We start from the raw sequence: 21,730 nt of genomic DNA on the forward strand, positions 1-21,730 counted from the left end.
TAGAGGGCGCAATTATTATCCGATTTGGCTAAAATTTGCACTGGGTGTTTTACTTTAACTTCTAAGATTGTGGCAAGTATGGCTCAAATCGGTTCATAACTTGATATAGCTCCCATATGAACTGATCTCCATCTTGACTTCTTGAGCCGCTAGAGGGCGCAATTATTATCCCATTTGGCTGAAATTTGGCATTAAGTGTTTGGTTTGGCCATCAACAAATGTGCCTGGTACGATCTAAATCGGTTTATTACCTGATATAGCCCATATATATCAGGGTCTTGACTTCTTGAGCCGCAAGAGGGCGCAATTATTATGCGATTTGGCTGAAATTTTCCATGAAGTGTTTTGGTTTAACCATCAACAACTGTGCTCAGAACAGTCCAAATCGGTTTATTACCTGATATAGCTCTCATATAAACCGATCTCGGACCTTTACTTCTTGAACCGCTAGAGGGCGCAATTATTATGCGATTTGGCTGAAATTTTGTATGAGGTGTTTTATTTTAACTTCTAATAACTGTGCCATATATGGCTCAAACCGGTTCATAACTTAATATAGCTCCCATATAAACTGATCTCGGACTTTTACTTTTTGAGCCGCTAGAGGGCGCAATTATTATCCAATTTGGCTAATATTTTGCATGATATCTTTTATTTCTACTTCTAATAACTGTGCCAAGTGTGGTCAAAATCGGTTTATTATCTGATATAGCTCTCATATAAACTGATCTCGGACTTTTACTTTTTGAGCCGCTAGAGGGCGCAATTATTATCCAATTTGGCTAAAATTTTGTATGAGGTATTTTATGTTAACTTCTAATAACTGTTCCATGTATGGCTCAAACCGGTTCATAACCTGACATAGCTCCCACATTAACCGATATCGGATCTTGACATCTTAAGCCGCAAGAGGGCGCATTTGTTATCCGATTTGGCTGAAGTTTTGCTCGAACTGATTTGTTTTGACTTCCAATAACTGTGCTGTAGTATGGTCCACAACGGTTCTTATATACCTCCCATCTAAACCGATCTCTCGATTCAATTCTTTTGCGATTTGGCTGAAATTTTGTACAACGACTTCTTCGATGACCTTTAATTCACGTGTTAAATATAATCCGAACCGGTCCATAATCTATTATAGCTTCTATATAAACAGATCTCCCAATTTTATTACTTGAGCCACTATGGGACGCAATTCTTCTTTATTTTTGTTAATTACAACAAGCCCCAAAAATTATGCAGCTACTCAAAACTTTATTGAAATACCATCAATTCGTTCGTTAATATTTGGATATCGAAGTTCATGTTGTTGTTTTTTTTTTCTTTTCTCTCATATTCCATTTCAGCCTAATTGAATTTAAATGCAAATGAATACGTCCTTATTGACCAATTGAGTGAGCCGAAGTGCTACAACTGAAGGAAACGAACGAGAAGGTGTGCAAAGGAAACGGAAACGGCAACGCAGTGAGCTGAAGAGAAAACAATTTGTGTACATGTGCCATTTGTAGCAGTTGATATAATCATACTACGTCCCCTCCCAGGACGATAGTCATTAAACAAAACAAAAAAAAAGGAGAAGGAATCATAAGCCCAGCATTGGCATCATTATGACATCCGAAACATATTTGGATTTAACTTTTGAAAGAGCCACCAAAAGTGGTGGCACCATCTCATCTTCTGCTGGGGGTCCAGCAGCAGGCAGAGCCGGTATCATTGACACAACAAACACCACAAACAGTGGAGGTGGTGGTGGTGGTGGTGGTGGTGGTGGCAGCGGTGGCAAACGTCCAATTAGACCAAAATTATTAAAATTAAGCGATGTTACGATACCACATCGTAATCGGAAGAAAACCAAAACTAAGGTGAGTTATTTAGAACGAAACCGAAATAGAGAGAGAGAGGGGGATAGAAAGAGAGAGAGAGAGAAACACACAAAATGTAGCATAAAAAAGATTTGATTTGATATTTAGTCCTGCACTTTTTAGGGGCAAAACCTTCTGCTTCGATGTAATTAATTTTACTTCAATTTTCTTACTTGCGGTCGTTCACTGCTGGTTGGCTGCATGACCATTTGTCGTCGCCGTCTCACAAATGCTGAATGAGCCTCGTTAGTTTTCATTGAATTAACTTTGAGTTGGTAAACAATTGACGGTTTGTTAGCATCTCTGCCGTTGAAGTTAGCGCAACCCAAAAATGAAGCCATAATCTAAATCAGAGGCTGTGCTTATTCGGGGTTGTGCTACATTGGGGGCCTTCATTAAATGTCAAGCCAGAAAATTAACTTTCTTAACCAACTCTAAAGGATGTCATTATGTTTGTAACACCTCCGTAAAGCTATTCTAAGACAAAGTAGACATAAATGTCCGTCCGTCTGTTTGTTGAAATCTTCTGTAAATGGAAATTGCCCATAAACAGGAACAAACTTCTCACACATCAATGAAATGTGCGTGAAGATAAATTCCGAATTTAACTAGCAGAGACACAAACCGCTTTGTTAACAGATTGCGAGAGAGAGTAACAGAAGTATTAACAGAGATCCACTGAGAATTTAGCAGAGCTCTGTAAATACTTAACAGAACCAAAAAACAAGAGAAATTAATTAAATTTCTTACTTTTTATCAATTTTTGCAAATATTTGTAAAAAGAAAAATAAAACCATAACAAAATTTGGAGTAAAATATCAATGCTTTGAATCAAAAACGCCAAATGAAATATCTATTACCGTAGTACTGAGAAAAAATGAAAAATTTATAAAAAAAAAATATTCTGGGCAGGATTATGACCAATGGAGGACATCTAAGATCTCTACAAGGTACTACCATACATCATTGGAAAGGTCACGATGTGTGCTTTCCAAAACATGGCCTTATTCGAAAATCGAGCAGTTGGTTTTTTCAAATTCCTGTCTTTTTTAAAGAATTTCTTGAAAAAAATCTGGACAGGATTATGGCCAACGCTCCTGGAGGACATCTAAGAACTCTACAAGGTACTACCATACATCGTTGGAAAGGTGACAATGTGTGCTTTCCAAAATATGTCCTTATTCGAAAATCGAGCAGTTGGTTTTTTCAAATTCCTGTCTTTTTTAAAAAAATTCTCGAAAAAAAATTCGGACAGGATTATGGCCAATGCTCCTGGAGGACAAGGTGCTACCATACATCGTACTGAAATTTTGCCCGCGGTGTTTTATTATAACTTTCAATAACTGTGCTAAGAATAATTCAAATCGGTCCATGTTTTGATATAGCTGCCATATAAACCGATCTTGGGTCTTGACTTCTTGAGCCTCTAGAGGGTGCACTTCTCGTCCGATTTGACTGAAATTTTGCACGTGGTGTTTTGTTATGACTTCCAACGACTGTGTTAAGAATAGTTGAAATCGGTCCACAACCTGATATAGCTGCCATATAAACCGATCTGGGGTCTTGACTTCTTGAGCCTCTAGAGGGCGCACTTCTCGTCCGATTTGACTGAAATTTTGCACGTGGTGTTTTGTTATGACTTCCAACAACTTTGTTAAGAATAGTTCAAATCGGTCCATAACCTGATATAGCTGCCATATAAACCGATCTGGGGTCTTGACTTCTTGAGCCACTAGAGGGCGCAATTATTATCCGATTGGGCTGAAAATTTCTTGAGCGTCTAGAGTGCGCAATGCCTCTTCGATTTGGCTGAAATTTTGCACGACGTGTTTTGTTATGACTTCCAATAACTGTGTTAAGAATAATTCAAATCAGTCCTGAACCTGATATAGCTGTCATATAAACCGATCTGGGATCTTGACTTCTTGAGCCACTAGAGGGCGCAATTATTATCCGATTTGGCTGAAATTTTGCCCGCGGTGTTTTATTATGACTTCCAACAACTGTGCTGAGGATGGTTCAAATCGGTTCATAGCCTGATATAGCTGCCATATAAACCGATCTGGGATCTTGACTTCTTGAGCCAATAGAGAACGCAATTATTATCCGATTTGGCTGAAATTTTGCCCGCGGTGTTTTATTATGACTTCCAACAACTGTGCTTAGGATGGTTCAAATCGGTTCATAACCTGATATAGCTGCCATATAAACCGATCTGGGGTCTTGACTTCTTGAGCCACTAGAGGGCGCAATTCTCTCCCGATTTGACTGAAATTTTGTACGTGGTGTTTTGGTATCACTTCCAACAACTGTGTTAAGAATAATTCAAATCGGTCTATAACCTGATATAGCTGTAATATAAACCGATCTGGGATCTTGACTTCTTGAGCCTCTAGAGGGCGCAATTCTCATCCGATTTGGCTGATTTTTGCATGAAGTGTTTTGTTATGACTTCCAATAACTGTGCTTAGTATGGCGCAAATCGACACTTAACCTGATATAGCTGTCATATAAACCGATCTGGGATCTTGACTTCCTGAGCCTCTAGAGGGCGCAATTCTCATCCGATTTGGAAGAAATTTTGTACAACGGCTTCTCTCATGACCTTCAACATACGTGCCTAATATGGTCTGAATCGATCAATAGCTTGATACAGCTCCCACATAAACCCAACTCCCGATTTTGCTTCTTGAGCCCCTACAAGGCGCGATTCTTATCCGAATGAACTGAAATATTACACTATAGCATAGTCTTATTCAATATTCTTTGTTTGCCTAAAAGGAGATACTGCGCATAGAACTCGACATATGCGATCCATGGGGGAGGGTATATAAGATTCGGCCCGGGCGAACTTAGCACGCTCTTACTTGTTTTTCCTATTTTCTCGCCAGGATTCGAACCCAGGCGTTCAGAGTCATAGGCGGACATGCTACCATCTGCTCTACGGTGGCCTGCTACGTAATCACCTATCTATAATTAGTGATGTTGGATTGTAAATTATAGGCGGATCTCCCGATTTAAGGTCTTGGGTCCATGAAAGTCCCATTTTCTACCCGATTTTGCTGAAATTGGGCACAGTGGTGATTGTTAGTGCCGATTTTGCTTTTCGCATAGTGAGTTCTGTTGTGCCCTTCAACATCCTTACAAAGCATAGTCCTGATGGAACCATATTTGGATGTAGCTGCCTTATTGACCGATCTGCCAATATAGGGTCTTGGCCCCATAGAAGGTGAATTTACTACTCCATATCCCAGAAATTTGGCACAGTGAGTTTTGTTGGACCCCTCAACATCCTTTTCAAATATGGTTAAAATCTTACGATATTCCTATATAGTTGCTACATTGACCGATCACTTGATTTAAGGTCTTGGCTCGATAACACGAACGTAGTTCAGCTGGTTTCCCCGACAGTCTTTCCGAGTATAGTCCAGATCGGACTATATTTCGATTCAGCTGCCATATAGACCGATCTCCCAATTAAGTGTCTTGGGACCAAAGAAGGCCCATGCTCTGTTATGAAAGTTCATTGCGCGCTTCTTCCATTTAACGACGAAGCTCATTTTTGGCTCAATGGGTACGTAAATAAGCAGAGTTGTCGATTTTGGAGTGAAGATCAGCCAGAAGCATTGCAAAAGATATCAATGCATGCAGAAAAAGTCACAGTTTGGTGCGGTTTATGGGCTGGTGGCATCATTGGAACGTACTTCTTTAAAGTTTTTGCGAATCGTAACGTAACTGTGATATGATATCCAAGTTTTTTGGCACAAGACGGTGCCACATGCCACAAAGCAAGCGCAACAATGGAACAATGGACAATGGAGAGGCGAGTTCGGTGAACATTTGATTTCACTTTCGATACCAGTCAATTGGCCGCCTGAATCGTGCGGTTTAACGCCTTTAGACTATTTTTGTGGGGCTATGTTAAAGCTCATGTCTCATTGAAGCATTTATTCGTGAGATACCGGCCGAAATGCTGGAAATAGTATGCCAAATTTGGACTAAGCGGATGGAACATTTGAGGCGCAGTCAGGTGAACATTTGCATGAAAAAATCTTCAAACATTAAATTATATGGGCCGTACTATCGATTCACATAATGATTTCATGCATTTTTATACCCCCACCGAGACCATGGGGGTATATTTCATTTTGTCATTCCGTTTGCAACACATCGAAATATTCATTTCCGATCCTATAAAGTATATATATTCTTGATCACCGTAAAAACCTAAGACGATCTAGTCCGTCTGTCTGTTGAAATTACGCTACAGTCTTTAAAGATAGTGATATTGAGCTGAAATTTTGCTCAGATACTTTTTTTTGTCCACAAGCAGGTAAAGTTCGAAAATGGGCTATATCGGACTATATCTTGATATAGCCCCCATATAGACCGATCCGCCGATTAAGGGTCTTTGGCCCATAAAAGCCACATTTATTATCCGATTTTGCTGAAATTTAAGACAGCGAGTTGCGTTAGGCCACTCGGCATCCATCTTGAATTTGGCCCAGATCGTTCCAGATTTGGATATAGACCGATCCGCCCATTTAGGGTCTTAGGCCCATAAAAGGCCCATTAATTGTCCGATTTTGCTGAAATTCGGCACAGTGAGTTGTGTTGGGCCCTCCGACATCCTTCTTCAATTTGGCATAGATCGGTCCAGATTTGGATATAGCTGCCATATAGACCGATCTCTCGATTTAGAGTCTTAGGCCCATAAAAGCCACATTTATTATCCGATTTTGCTGAAATTTAAGACAGTGAGTTGCGTTAGGCCACTCGACATCCATCTTGTATTTAGCTCAGATCGGTCCAGATTTGGATATAGCTGCCATATAGACTGATCCGCCGATTTAGGGTCTTAGGCCCATTAAAGGCGCATTTATTGTCCGATGTCGTCGAAATTTGGTACAGCGAGTTGTGTTGGGCCCTCCGACATCCTTCTTCAATTTGGCATAGATCGGTCCAGATTTGGATATAGCTGCCATATAGACCGATCTCTCGATTTAAGGTTTTGGGCCATAAAAGCGTATTTATTGTCCGATTTCGCCAAAATTTGGGAAAGTAAGTTAAGTTAAGCCCCTCGTCATACTTCTGTAATATGGCCCATATCGGTCCAGATTTGGATATATCTGTCATATAGACCAATCTATCGATTTAAGGTTTTGGGCCCATTAAAGTCGCATTTATTGTCCGATGTCGCCGAAATTTGGGACAGTGAGTTAAGTTAAGCCCCTCGACATACTTCTGCACTATGGCCCAGATCGGTTCAGATTTGGATATAGCTGCCATATAGACAGATCTCTCGATTTAAGGTTTTGGGCCCATAAAAGTCGCATTTATTCTCCGATGTCCCCGAAATTTGGGACAGTGAGTTAGGTTAAGCCCCTCGACGTACTTCTGCAACTTAGCCCAAATCGGTCAAGATTTGCATATAGCTGGCATATAGACCCATCTCTCGTTATAAGGTCTAGTTAAGACATGCATACGTGATAGTGGATATTCAAAGTTGGCCCCGGCCTTCATCGAAAGTTTCACATCCCTGCATAAGTCTTCAAAGACATACCTACAGACACATATACATAAATTTGTTGCATGAATATACTGCCATAAAAGTTTATGGCATCCGTCTCACACAGACATACCTGTTAACATGGCCCGCCCGACGATTAGGTATGCTAGCTGCTGTTGGCTTGGTTAGTTGTCTGGCTCGTTGAAGCCAAAGGATTTAGAGCATGGAATAAGGATTTTAAGTTGGTTAGATGTTGGTCAGAGTGTGTGTCTGAATGTGTGTGTGTGTGTGTGTGTGTGTGCGAGTGTATGTGTATGTCGAAATTCATGGTATTCCTTCTTTGGTTAGTTTTTCTGTCCGTCTATGAGCCTGGCTGCCGGGTATGTGGGAGTTCATGTAAATCCAGTCAGTATGGTTGTAAAGCTAATTTCAATGTTAGCGCCAACACAACGCTTCAATTGAATTCTTGCTTTTAATTAATGTCGGCGTTGTCGTCGGTTGTTTTTTTTTTTTTCTTTTGCTTTTCTCCTCCGTCTACCGATTTCACAATGTCGCCATAGTTAAACTTGTTAAGAGCAGTGGTGTTAGAATACTTTAAGCCTCATGTTTGTTTACTTTAAGCTCTAATTCATAGCCATTTTGTCAAGGTCTTAGCCAAGGAATTACAATGTCGGATGGGTGTTTTGCAGAAGATTTTGTGGGAGTAGTACAGCAGTAGCAGCAGCAGCAGCCATGTCCAGAAGAGGAAGTCTTGAAAATTGAGTTTGTGCTGTAGTTTTTAATTAAAGCAGATTTAAGGTGTTTAGAGTTAAGTTAAAGCAAAGGTAGAACTTAGAACTTAAGGAACGTAAGCCATATCCTCTAGAAATGAAATACGGAACAGAGACGTTCAGCGTCATAGGTGGACAAGCTAACCTCTGCGCTACGGTGGCCTCCGAGAGGCGGCTGCATTTGCCGGAACGTAATTTAGCCAGAATTACTCTGATTAGCCGGGGAGGTCAATTTCCTCAGGTGCAATGGGAGGCGGTCGTTCTCCAAGGACTAAAGTCACCCAATAGCCATTTACCGTATCAGCTGGGTATTCGTCTCACGCGTATTTGTAGTGAACAATGTGACTGAAGATTTGGTGGCAGATATCTTCAGATTTTTTTGCAGCGAAATATGAGGCAAGTTCGTTGAGGTAGACGTTCAACCTATCGCAGATGTCAACAATGGTTGGGGGGCCTGATGCCATGATCGTACAATCGTCTGCATATGATACGATCTCTATGCCGTCTGGGAGGGGGGTTAAATGGAGGATACGTAGATAGTGCCGGAGATATCACCCCATCTTGGGGAACTCCCTGTTTCACTCTATGGTGCTTCGACTCCTTAGCCCTAACACTCCACAAATGACTGGCGACCACACAGATAATTCGCGACCCAGCGTTTCCGGCCTGGCTGGAGGAACGTGTTGGCAATGTCCTCAAATAATTTGGCATGGCTGACCGTGTCGAATGCCTTCGATAGGTTCAGTGCCACGAGGACCATCCTATCATATGGCCTAGGCGGATTGAAGCCACGGCAAATGTGTGCGGTGATGGCATGCAAAGCTGTTGTTGTGCTGTCTTCGAAGTCCATGTTGATGCCCGGCGAATGGAAATTCTCCTACGAGGCTTGGGAGGAGTAATGCCTCAAGCGTCTTTGCTACGGGTAAGAGAAGGGAGATCGGTCTGTACGACTCCCCTAAACTCGGGTCCTTTCCAGGCTTCAGTAGCGGGATAACTCTGCCCATTTACCCAGACATCGGGGACTATAGGAGTGTTCAAAGACAGGTTGAGGAGTCAGTCAGGTACTCAACTCCAGGTAAATCCAGATTCTTCAGCATCAGTGTAGGGATTCCATCGAGACCCAACGCCTTGGATTATTTGGCGCCATGGATGACATTCGTAACTTCGCCCACGGTAAATTGTGATGGCTGTCCATTGGCTCGGAGACCACGAATACGGCAAATGGCTCTCCTCCTAGCCCTGTAACTCTCGAGATGCACTATAAATTGAAGGTTGAACAACCTGGCGCATCTCTTCGCATCAGTCACCGTTATTTCGCCAAAAGTGACTGAGGTCCTGTCATTCCGCCTTAGACGATTTTGCGCCATGGATGACATTCATAACTTGGCTCGGAGACCACGGATACGACGAATGGCTCTTCTTCTTGTCCTGTCACTCTCGAGATGCACAATAAATTGACAGTTGAACAACTTGGCGCATCTCTTCGGATCAGTCACGCTTATTTCGTCAAAAGTGACTGAGGTCGTGTCATCCCCTGTTCCGGGGTTCGAGAGTAACAGTAGACCACAGCTTGCCTAAACCGGTGCCTAAGCAATGTAACTCCAAGTGTCACAGCCCCAAATTCCGCCTATGTTCGTTGACTACCCCAGACTCAGTTCTCTGATTCTGGGATTAGTGGGGTCCATAGCACGAATCCCATCACGCTCGTCTGCGAGTACCACTGCCTGTGCCGTGAAATTGGGCTGCACTTGGGGTATTCGAACGGCTGCTGCGTTAATGATGTCTCGGAATTTCCTCTTGGCACCTCCGAGGGGAGTTTCAGTTCACTGAAGCGGCGATTGGTGTACTCCCTGAAGCCCGTCCAATCGGCCTTCTTCTGATTGATAAGCGTCCGGCGTTCAGAGGTTATGAAGTCGGGTGGTCGGTCGATGGTGAGAATTATTAGGAGGTGCTCTGACCCCAAAAAGATGACGGCTTGCCAGGATACGTCACTCAGAAGATCAGGGGATGCAATGGAGATGTCTGGTGAGCTGCTGCACCTCCTCGTAATCCTAGTGGAAACATCCTCATTCACCGTGCCAAACGTGGAGCCTTCAATCTGTTCTACCAAAGCTATGCTCCGCTGGTCGTTTCCTAGGGGAGAATGCCTTGGAATGCGATGCGCATTAAGGTCCCCTAGAACCAAACGATTATGGCCAGATAGTAACCCACTTTTGTGGGGGTTGTAAGCTAGGCCAATAATTGGGACACATCCACCAAGCGGTGCTGCACGGAATGGTGTATCACTTCATGCAAAATTTCATCCAAATCGGACAAAAATGGCCGCTTCCAGGGGCTCAAGAAGTCAAATCGGGAGATCGGTTTAAATGGGAGCTATATCAGGTTATAGTCCGACTTGGACCGTACTTGCCACAGTTTTTGGACGTCATAACAGAATAGCGTATTCAAAATTTCAGCCAAATCGGACAAAAATGGCGGCTTCCAGGGGCTCAAGAAGTCAAATCGGGAGATCGGTTTATATGGGAGCTATATCAGGTTATAGACCGATTCGGATCACACTTGTCATGGATGTTGAAAGTCATAACACAAGACTTTGTTCCAAATTTGGGCCAAATCGAGTAGAAATTGAGGCTTCTAAGGGCTCAAGAAGTCTAATCCGGGGATCGGTTTATATGGGGGCTATATCTCTTTATAGACCGATTCGGATCATACTTGGCATGGATGTTTAAAGTCATAACTCAAGTCTTTGTTCCAAATTTCAGTCAAATCGGATGATAATTGAGGCTTCTAAGGGCTCAAGACGTCAAATCCGGCGATCGGTTTATATGGGGGCTATATCTGTTTATAGATCGATTCGGATCATACTTGGCATAGATGTTGAAAGTCATAACACAAGTCTTTAGACTAAAATGTCCACTAACTCGTTTTCCTCCTTCTGTTTCATTGCAGTCCAAAGAACGTTCAGTATCCTCGGTGCGTGATCGCATCTATGACGATCCCGCCTATACCGAGGACATCAGCCATTTGGCCAACCCTCTGCGACGAAGCAGCTGTACCACTGAAACTCTAACATCAATGGCCGCCAAGGGGCTGGCCATGGGTAGTGGTAGCAGTTCGCTGGGTAAACGCAGTAAACTAACCAAAGAATTTCAAAAATTAGCCCAAGAAGATATTGGCCACATAGCCTACAGTAGTTCGGAGGAGGATTTGCGCTACACACGTCCCTCTTCATCAAGATCAGAGGCGATGGGACGTGGCAGATCTTTGGAGAGATCCAAAAATGTGGAACGCCTAGAGGGTATGGCTATGGATAAAAGTGACAAATCGGAGGGCAAAAGAAGGCCAGAAAAGAAATCTTCCAAACAAAAGCGCAATCTGAGTTTGGACAATAAGACCCATCAAATGCAGCAGCAGCAGCAAGCGATGGAAGCAGCGGCGGCGGCTGAAACTTCAAGAGCGGATGATGACAGAGATATGGACAAACCGCCTGAGTTGCCACAACGCCTGGCCTTAACACGCTATAATTTGGGAAAGCAGCGCAGCGATGAGGCAGCCTGGCAACGCCAACAACAGGATTATCAATTGGACAACGAGGATGTCTACTCCATGCATAGCTCGGCCAAGGAGAATATGAGTGTGGCCGCCTCCACAGCGGCCTCGGCCAGCAATGCCAGCACTTCGAAGATGCATATGGGCCGCCGTTTCCTCAAGGGAGAGATAGGCATTAAGAGCTTCAATTATTATCTGCTGAAGGAGGGTCTGAAGTCTTCCAAGAAGTTTGTGGAGAAACAAAAGAATAGCTTTCAGTCTTCGTCCTCGGCGGCGGCGGCGTCGGCAACTCAACACACCAGCCAACAATCGGTGGCCTTGGCTGCCCAGCAGGTGGCCACAGCAGTGCTGAATCAGTCAGCCAATTTGCCAGCCAAGAATAAACAGCCCGACAAGGGAGGAGAGGAGAACATTTACGAGGAGATATTTTTCAAGGATGCTCCTCCCAGCGATGAGGAGGATGAAAATCAGAATCCCTCAAATGTAAATGCGGCCACCCATGCCGCTTCGGCAGCAGCAACAGCAGTGGCGGCTTCGAATGCCAATTCGGGAACGCCGTCGTGCCATGATCCCAACATGATGTATGCCGACTGTGAGCTTTGCATGCAGCAGTGCGACAAGCCGGACTGTGATTATTGCATGCAAGGTGAGTCGGCCTCTAGTAATCGTCAAAAGTCCCAAAGCCAGCATGCTCAGACAGCGGGCAATACGAAATTGCTGGGCAATGCGGGAGGCAATCGTGCCCTCGCCAATACCGGCGGTTTGAACAACAACAGCTCCTTGCGCCATACCCCAGCCTCTTTGGAATCCCAGGTCAGTGCTGCCCCCATACTGGAGTTCCAATCATATAATCCCAATAATCCAGGGGTCTATAAGATCGAAACCACTCCGGTGGCCATAACGGGAGATTTCAATCCCATTTTGCAATTCCAACAGCCCAGTGGCCATCAACAAATGCCGCCTCAACAGTCAACTTCCAACACCAGTACGGCCACCACCACACCCAGTGAACATCAGCATCAGCATGGCCATCAGCAGGGGCATCATGGCCTTCAACAACAGCAGCAACAACAACAACAACAGCAGCAGGCACAATTTTATGCCTATAAGCAGGCGGGGAATTTCTATAATGCGGCCATGGGGACTCAGCCCACATTCTGGACCCAGACAGCAGGTCCCAATGCCCGACCACGCACCTACATGATAGGACATTTCCCGGGAGGTGTAAACTCCATGCAGCGCATGAATACCAAATCCAGTTCCTCCAGTGATTCTCTGCAGCATCCTCAGAAATTCAATACCTTTACCCATATGGATGCCAGTTTCTATAACAATGGCTCGAATATGGGCCCCCTGACTGGAGGTGTGGCTGGAGGGGGAGGAGGAGGTAACCATGCCGGAGGCTACTTTCCCTCACAGCCGATGCAGCCTCTGATGTATGCTGCCAGCCGCCGCTTGGGTGGATCCCAGATTTTGGTGGACAACTCCAGTGCTGGCATGTATGAGGCTCCGCCTCAGATGTATAAAACCGATTCCAGAGCTTCCATACTTAGTGAGTATTCGCTGTCGAGAAGCAGCGATACCTATTATGGGGGACCACGCTACGGCAGTGGACGTCATTATCCGGGCACTCATATGCATGAGCAGCAATTTGAGAACTCACTGCTGTCCTCCTATGCCACCGCTGGTCAGAGGCGCTATTTTGGTAGCGCCGAAAGTTGCCGCTTTGGCTATGATTGCAGACGCTGCAGTTTGGATAGTGGACCGGGAGCAAATTTCCTCAACAACTCTCGCATGGCTAGCACAGCTCATGCCAATGGTGGTGGGACGGCCCAACAAAGTGGCAACCCACCTCCCGGCACCAACACCGCAAACGAAAAGTGCACCTACTCCGATCAATGCCGTTACGATTGCCGCAATTGTGATTGCTCTTCGAATTATTTCTCCTCAGACTTTGATGATATTTACAGTGGCGGTGGCATACCCAGGAAAACGGCCAAGGGCACTTTGCCCTCCACGGGAGGCCAGCCACCGCCTCCAGCCTTGGAGGACTATGATATGGCCACAAATGCCGAACGTCAGCAGGCCCTCAAGCAGAATAAATATGCCCAGGATTTCTTCAAACATGTCAATGATGTGAAGCGCAGCATTTACCAAGCAGAAATGCAACGCAATGGCAACATGGAGTCCATGAGTCCCAAAAAGAGTGCAAAGAAGGAGCCAAAGGAAAAGGCGGAGAAAGAAAGGGAAATAAGTGGTTCGCAAACATTGCCAATGACCAAGGAGCGTAGTCCCAAGCCCACACCAGCACCTAGAACCAGTCTGCAGCAGCAGCAAAATGTCATACAGGCCTCCACCACACCTCAACCCTTGCAAAGGAAGCAGCATCCCCCCGGCAAAACATCTACGCCAATAGCCGCAGTCGAAAAAAGTGATTATGCCTCGCTGGAACGTTTGGTGGCCTCCAATACGGGAGCCATACCAAAAAGTAACCTCTCCGCAGCACCCACAACAATCCAAAGATCTTCCTCCAGCCCCCATCACAGTCCCAAATCGTCCAAGCATCTGGGCAGTACCGCACAATATCTCAGTCTCGAGCCACCTGAGGAGAAGCGTCATGGCAAAAAGTATTCCAAGGATATGAAAACATCTTCGTTAACATCGGCCCACAGGCGCAAGGAAATGCCCGCTCCACCTCCTCCCTCGCCAGCCACCTATGCGGACCTGCAAGAGCTGCAACAGAATATGGCCGATACAATGCGCGACGATACCAAAATTGAAAGGAAACGGAAACATAAGAAGCAGCAAAATGTGTCAGAGACAACTGATAATCAAGCGGAATTGCCGGCAACAACTCCGACTGAACTGAACCAACACCACAGTGACAAGAGAGACGAGCAACAACCGCAATCACCGGAAGGTGGCAAAACAATGCTGATGAGCTGCTCCAAAACAATAGATGGCAACAGGGCGGCAAACAAAAGTCCAAACTCAAATGAAACCACAATCAATGCCATACATGAGGATAGCACTCTGTCCCTGGCCACTGCCAGTGGCGGTGTCGAGGCAAATGCCAAGGCCCCAACAGCTGCAGCAACAGAGCACGAAACCGAGGAATCTCAATCCACAGCCCTTATGACCGCAGAGTCAGGCGAAGCTGTCTCGCTTTCAAAACGTTCCCGTTCCCCGTTGCCTCTCCCATCGCAAGGCACTGCTTCCAATACACCATTTGTTTCCGTAACATCCATGTCATCTCTGGCCACCATGGCAATGACAAGCTCAGATTCTCAACAACGTGACCAAACCGAGGATGAAGATGTCTTCTATGATGCACGTAGCGAAGATTCGGCATGCACGGCGGCAAGTTGTAGTGCTGCCTCAATGGCTTCAAATGTGCAACGACCTCCCGCCATGGGCTTTGATAACAAAGAGGAGAATGTGGCGGAACCATCTGCTGACATGTCTGCAACGGAAACTAAACGTCAAACTCCAACTCATAAGCTGGAGGAAAATGAAAAATATGCAAGGAAACTTTTCGCCCAGCAACAGGTAAGTCTTTGTATTTTTCATTTCGGTTTTTCTTCTCGCCACCCATAGTTTAGGAGCGTTGCATTGACTTTGCGGGGGGTGGGAGGGAGGAGGGCACAAATTAAATTTTTCCTGTGTCTGCAACATGGTGTTTACTCCTAAGAAGATGTGTTGACATCACTTGAGGAAAATCCAATTAGAGGAGAGGCAAAACTAGAGGAAGGATGCGAGGGGATGGGACCAAAGTTTCACGAATTTTTCATTGCTTCCCCAATCCACGTACCTGGGCAGACTTTCCAGAGACTCATCTGCAAAATCGCCGAAATTGGAAAACTACTGCCTCCCCTGTGCCCCTGTAGACCCGCACATGAGCAGAGTAAATGCTCGATTGCCTCCCACTCATCCTTAACAAGGCAGTTTTCGCAGTCTTCATTAACCCTCTAGCGGCTAAATAAGCCAAGATCCGAGACCGGTTTATATGGGAGGTATATCAGGTTGTAAACCGATTTGAGTCATTCTTGTTATAGTTGTTGGTGGTCAAATCAAAACTTTTCGTGCAAAATTTCAGCCAAATCGGATAATAATTGCGCCCTCTAGCGTCCCAAGAAGTCGAGATCCGAAATCGGTTTTTATAATAGGTATATCAGGTAATAACCCAATTTGGATCATACTTGGGGCAGGGTTTGATTTTCAAACCAAAACACTTCATGCAAAATTTCAGCTACATCAGATAATAATTACGCCCTCTAGCGGCTAAATAAGTCAAGATCCGAGACCGGTTTATATGGGAGGTATATCAAAGTATAAACCGATTTGAGCCATACTTGTCATAGTTATTGGTGGTCAAATCAAAACTTTTCGTGCAAAATTTCAGCCAAATCGGATAATGCTTGCGCCCTCTAGCGGCTCATGAAGTCAAGATCCGAAATCGGTTTTTATAATAGGTATATCAGGTATTAATCCAATTTGGATAATACTTGGGGCAGGGTTTGATCTTCAAACCAAAACACTTCATGCAAAATTTCAGCTATATCAGATAATAATTACGCCCTCTAGCGGCTAAATAAGTCAAGATCCGAGACCGGTTTATATGGGAGGTATATCAGGTTATAAACCGATTTGGGCCATTCTTGTTATAGTTGTTGGTGGTCAAATCAACACATTTCGCGCAAAATTTCAGGTAAATCGGATAATACTTGCGCCCTCTAGCGGCTCATGAAGTCAAGATCCGAGATCGGTTTTTATAATTGATATATATCAGGTAATAATCCAATTTAGACCATTCTTGGCGCTGTTGGTGATGGTCAAATCAAAACACGTCATAGAAAATTTCAGCTAAATCGGATAAAAATTGCGCCCTCTAGCGGCTAAATAAGTCAAGATCCGAGACAGGTTTATATGGAAGGTATATCAGGTTATAAACCGATTTGGGCCATTCTTGTTTTAGTTGTTGGTGGTAAAATCGAAACACTTCGTACAAAATTTCAGCAAAATTGGATAATACTTGCGCCCTCTAGCGGCCCAAGAAGTCGTGATCCGAGATCGGTTTTTATAATAGGTATATCAGGTATTAATCCGATTTAGACCATTCTTGGCGCTGTTGTTGTTGGTCAAATCAAAACACGTCATAGAAAATTTCAGCTAAATCGGATAAAAATTGCGCCCTCTAGCGGCTAAATAAGTCAAGATCCGAGACCGTTTTATATGGGAGGTATATCAGAGTACAAACCGATTTGAGCCATACTTGTCATAGTTATTGGTGGTCAAATCAACACTTTTCGTGCAAAATTTCAGCCAAATCGGATAATATTTGCGCCCTCTAGCGGTTCATGAAATCAAGATCCGAAATGGGTTCAGGTCGAAGCTATATCAGGTTATGAACCGATTTGGACCATAATATATGAAACGATTTATATCACTTTTAGCATAGTTGTTGGGAATTGAAACAAAACACTTCCTGCAAAATTTTACTCAAATCGGATAATAATTGCGACCTCTGGCGGTTCAAGAAGTCAGAATCCGCGATCAGTTTATATGGGAGGTAAATCAGGTTACAATCCGTTTTGGACTATACTTGGCGCTATTTTTAATGGTCAAACCAAAACACTTCATGCAACACTGCATCCAAATCGGATAATAATGGCGGCCTCTAGCGGTTCAAGAAGCAAAATCGGGAGATCGGTTTGTATGGGAGGCATGTGAGGTTATAAACCGATTTAGATCATTCTTGGCATAATTGTTGGAAAACAAAACAAAATACTTCATTTCAGGCAAATCGGATGATACTTGCGCCCTCTAGCGGTTCAAGAAGTTAAGATCAGAATTCGGCTTATATGGGAGCTATATCAGGTTATGAACCGATTTAGACCATTCTCGGCACAGTTATTCGAAGTTAGAGAGGAACACTTTATGCGAAATTTTAGCCAAAACGGATCGGAATTGCGCCCTCTAGCGGCTCAAGAAGTCAGGATCCGAGATCGGTTTATAAGAGATCTTTATCAGGTTGTAATCCGATTTGGACAGTACTTGGCACAGTTTTTGACGGTCAAACCAAAATTCGCCATGCTAAATTTCAGCCAAATCGAATAATAACTGCTCCCTCTACCGGCTCAAGAAGTCCAGGTCCGAGATCGGTTTATATGGGAGCTATATCAGGTTATAATCCGATTTGTGCCATTTTTTGGCATAGTTGTTGGAAGATGAATCCAAACATTTGCAAAATTTCATCCAAATCGGATAAGAATTGCGCCATCTAGAGGCTAAAGAGGTTCAGATCCAGGATCGGTATATATTGCGTTGCCCAAAAAGTAATTGCGGATTTTTTAAAAGAAAGTAAATGCATTTTTAATAAAACTTAGAATGAACTTTAATCAAATATACTTTTTTTAAATTTTTTTTCTAAAGCAAGCTAAAAGTAACAGCTGATAACTGACAGAAGAAAGAATGCAATTACAGAGTCACAAGCCGTTGAAAATATTTGTCAACGCCGACTTTATGAAAAATCCGCAATTACTTTTTGGGCACCTCAATATATGGCAGCTATATTAAAACATAGAGCGATATAGTCCATTTGCAATCCCAACCGACTTACACTAAAAGGAAGTATTCGTGCAAAATTTCAAGCGCCTAGCTTTACTCCTTCGAAAGCTAGTGTGCTTTCGACAGACAGACGGACAGACATGGCTAAATCGACTCAGAATGTCAATACGATCACGAATATATACTCGGTTGGGTCTCAGACTAATATTCCGATGTGTTACAAACGATCCCCGTATTTGACTTCTTCAGCCCTTAGAAGCCTACATTTTCACCTGAGTTGGCTGAAATTTGGCCCAAAACCCCTATTTAATGAGTTAAAGCTTTCAATTTCAATTTCAAGCGCCTAGCTTTACTCCTTCGAAAGTTTGTGTGCTTTCGACAGACAGACGGACAGACATGGCTAAATCGACTCAGAATGTCAATACGATCACAAATATATACTCGGTTGGGTCTCAGACTAATATTCCGATGTGTTACAAACGATCCCCGTATTTGAATTCTTCAGCCCTTAGAAGCCTACATTTTCACCTGAGTTGGCTGAAATTTGGCGCAAAACCCCTATTTAATGAGTTAAAACTTTATTGCCAAGTTTTATCCGAATCGGTCAATATGGCGATATAGCCAAACCTGGAATTTTCGTCTGCCTTCTCGTTTCCCGGTATATCATCGTGGCCGGGAACCCAAGCCAGCGTTATGTCGTGAGCCTGGAGTCTATTCAGAGATTCCAAATACTCTGCCGCGAATGTCAACCCCACTGTCTTCTAACCTTAAGCCTCGGTCCTCAAGGCCTACTGTCCACATAGAGCCTGCGTTCCGAAGACGTTCCGAAATTGCTTCCCAAGATTTGGCCCGGCCGGACTAAGCACGCTTTTACATGTTTTCTGATGGTCTCCTCAGGATTCGAACCCCTAGGCCTTCAGCGTCGGACACACTTACCGCTATATTGGTCTTCGGGCTATCGCATAGTGCCCGGAGACCTCTGCCTAAATCACTCATATACAGGGCCGTCTCACCGACATATTGATGTCGAGTTTCTCGCAGTATATCCCCCTATACAGTGCCTGATTCCATCTTGGAGCCATCTGTAAATACCTAGGACTCATTTTTTTAAAACAACGCCAATCGTTATGACACAGACCTCTGCCTAAATCACTCGTCCGTCTTTCAGTCTCACCCACATATTAATGTCGAGTTTCTTGGAGTGTATCCCCCTATACAATGCCTGACTCCATCTTGGAGCCCTCTGTAAAGACCTAGGCCTCATTTTCCTCAAGCACAGCATTCGCCTTTCACTCCTTCTTCCTGGGAAAGTGAATCCCGCTGATCCTTTCTTAAATCGGTTTCGGTAGTCTGAGACCTTTCTCAGTCTGCCTACCGCATCCATGGTATCCAGAATCGAATTGAGGTCGTATCCTTCACCATGACAAGTTCTCTTGGCTTAAGGTCTGATTTAGCGGGACAGTTCCGAATATAGACCTCAATAGGTGGTTTATACAGAATTACCTCTTAAATCTGCCTGCGGTGGGGGCCTTACTGCTCCATGATTCTGTTGTAGGCCAGTCTTTGCAGCTTTTGGAACTTCCTGTATGGAGTCCACTTCTCCACAGCCTTCCACCATTCCAGCTCCTCACATGTCAGCACTAGTTTCTCAATGGCAGTATAAAATTGCAAATTTTGCCCATGAACAATCCATTGAGGAACAGGGGCAAAGCTTGGCTTAAGAGCTAATTTGGCGGGACAGTTCCGAATATAGACCTCAATAGGTTGGGGCCTTACTGCTCCATGATTCTGTTGTAGGCCAGTCTTTGCAGCTTTTGGAACATGCTATTGCAAGTTCTATTCTTCACAGCCTTCCACCATTCCAGTTCCTCTCATGTCAGCACTGGTTTCTCAATGGCAGTGTAAAATTACAAATTTTTCCCAAGAACATTCCTCTAAGGAACAGGGCCAATTTCTCACATATCAATAAGTGCCGTGCGATTCAAGTTTATGCTTAATGATAAGGGACCTCCTCTTTGTAGCCGAGTCCGAACGGCGTGCCGCAGTGCGACACTTCTTTTGGAGCGAAGTTTTTTCATGGCATAGTACCTCACAAATGTCGCCAGCATAAGGAGGGGAAAACCACCGCTGAAATTTTTTTCTGATGGTCTCGCCAGAATTCGAAGCCAGGCGTTCGTCTGTCTGTCGAAAACACGCAAACTTTCGAAGGTGTAAAGGTAGCCGCTTGAAATTTTGCACAAATACTTCTTTAAGGTGTAGGTCGGTTGGGATTGTAAATGGGCCAAATCGGTTCATATTTTGATACAGCTGTCATATAAACCGATCTGGGGTCTTGGCTTCTTGAGCCTCTAGAGGGCGCAATTTTAGTCCGATTTGACTGAAATTTTGCAAGTGGTGTTTTGGTATCACTTCCAACAACTGCGCTGAGTATGGTTCAAATCGGTCCATAACCTGATATAGCTGTCATATAAACCGATCTGGGGTCTTGACTTCTTGAGCCTCTAGAGGGCGCAATTCTTATCCGATTGGAATGAAATTTTGCATGACGTGTTTCGTCACAACTTCTAACAAGTGTGACAAGTATGGTTAGAATCGGTCCATAACCTGATATAGCTGTCATATAAACCGATCGGGGGTCTTGACTTCTTGAGCCTCTAGAGGACGCAATTTTAGTCCGATTTGAGTGAAGTTTTGCAAGTGATGTTTTGGTATCACCTCCAACAACTGTGCTAAGTATGGTTCAAATCGGTCCATAACTCGATATAGCTGTCAGATACACCGATCTGGGGTCTTGACTTCTTCAGCCTCTAGAGGGCGCAATTCTTATCCGATTTGGCTGAAATTTTGCATGAGGTGTTTCGGTATCACTTCCAACAACTGTGTTTGATACGATTCAAATCGGTCCATAACTTGATATAGCTGTCATATAAACCGATCTGGGGTCTTGACTTCTTGAGCCTCTAGAAGGCACAATTCTTGTCCGATTTGGCTGAAATTTTGCATGTTGTGTTTTGGTATCACTTCCAACAACTGTGCTAAGTATGTTTCAAATTGGTCCATAACCTGATACAGCTGCCATATGAACCGATCTGGGGTCTTGACTTCTTGAGCCTCTAGAGGGCGCAATTCTTGTCCGATTTGGCTGGAATTTTGCACGTTGTGTTTTGGTTTCACTTCCAACAACTATGCTAAGTATGTTTTAAATCGGTCCATAACTTGATATAGCTATCATATAAACCGATCTGGGATCTTGACTTCTTGAGCCTCTAGAAGGCGCAATTCTTGTCCGATTTGGCTGAAATTTTGCACGAATTGTTTTGGTATCACTTCCAATAACTGTGCTAAGTATTGCGCAAATCGGTGCATAACCTTATATAACTGCCATATAAACCTATCTGGGATCTTGACTTCTTGAGCCTCTAGAGTGCGCAATTCTTATCCGATTTGGAAGAAATTTTGTACGTGTCTAATAT

The 21,730-nt window shown here is 44.0% G+C and overlaps 1 protein-coding gene across 1 annotated transcript in view; it reads left to right on the forward strand.

Moving 5' to 3' along the window:
• LOC106092331 (filaggrin) overlaps positions 1–21,730 on the forward strand; it is a 199,333-nt gene that overhangs the window by 168,316 nt on the left and 9,287 nt on the right. The window contains exons 3-4 of the mRNA XM_059368991.1: positions 1,347–1,862; positions 11,091–15,239. Of these exons, the coding sequence (XP_059224974.1) occupies positions 1,608–1,862; positions 11,091–15,239 (4,404 nt within the window). The 5' untranslated portion in view covers positions 1,347–1,607. The remainder of the gene's footprint in view (positions 1–1,346; positions 1,863–11,090; positions 15,240–21,730) is intronic.

Source organism: Stomoxys calcitrans, chromosome 1, assembly GCF_963082655.1.
Source record: "Stomoxys calcitrans chromosome 1, idStoCalc2.1, whole genome shotgun sequence".
Taxonomy (NCBI): domain Eukaryota; kingdom Metazoa; phylum Arthropoda; class Insecta; order Diptera; family Muscidae; genus Stomoxys; species Stomoxys calcitrans.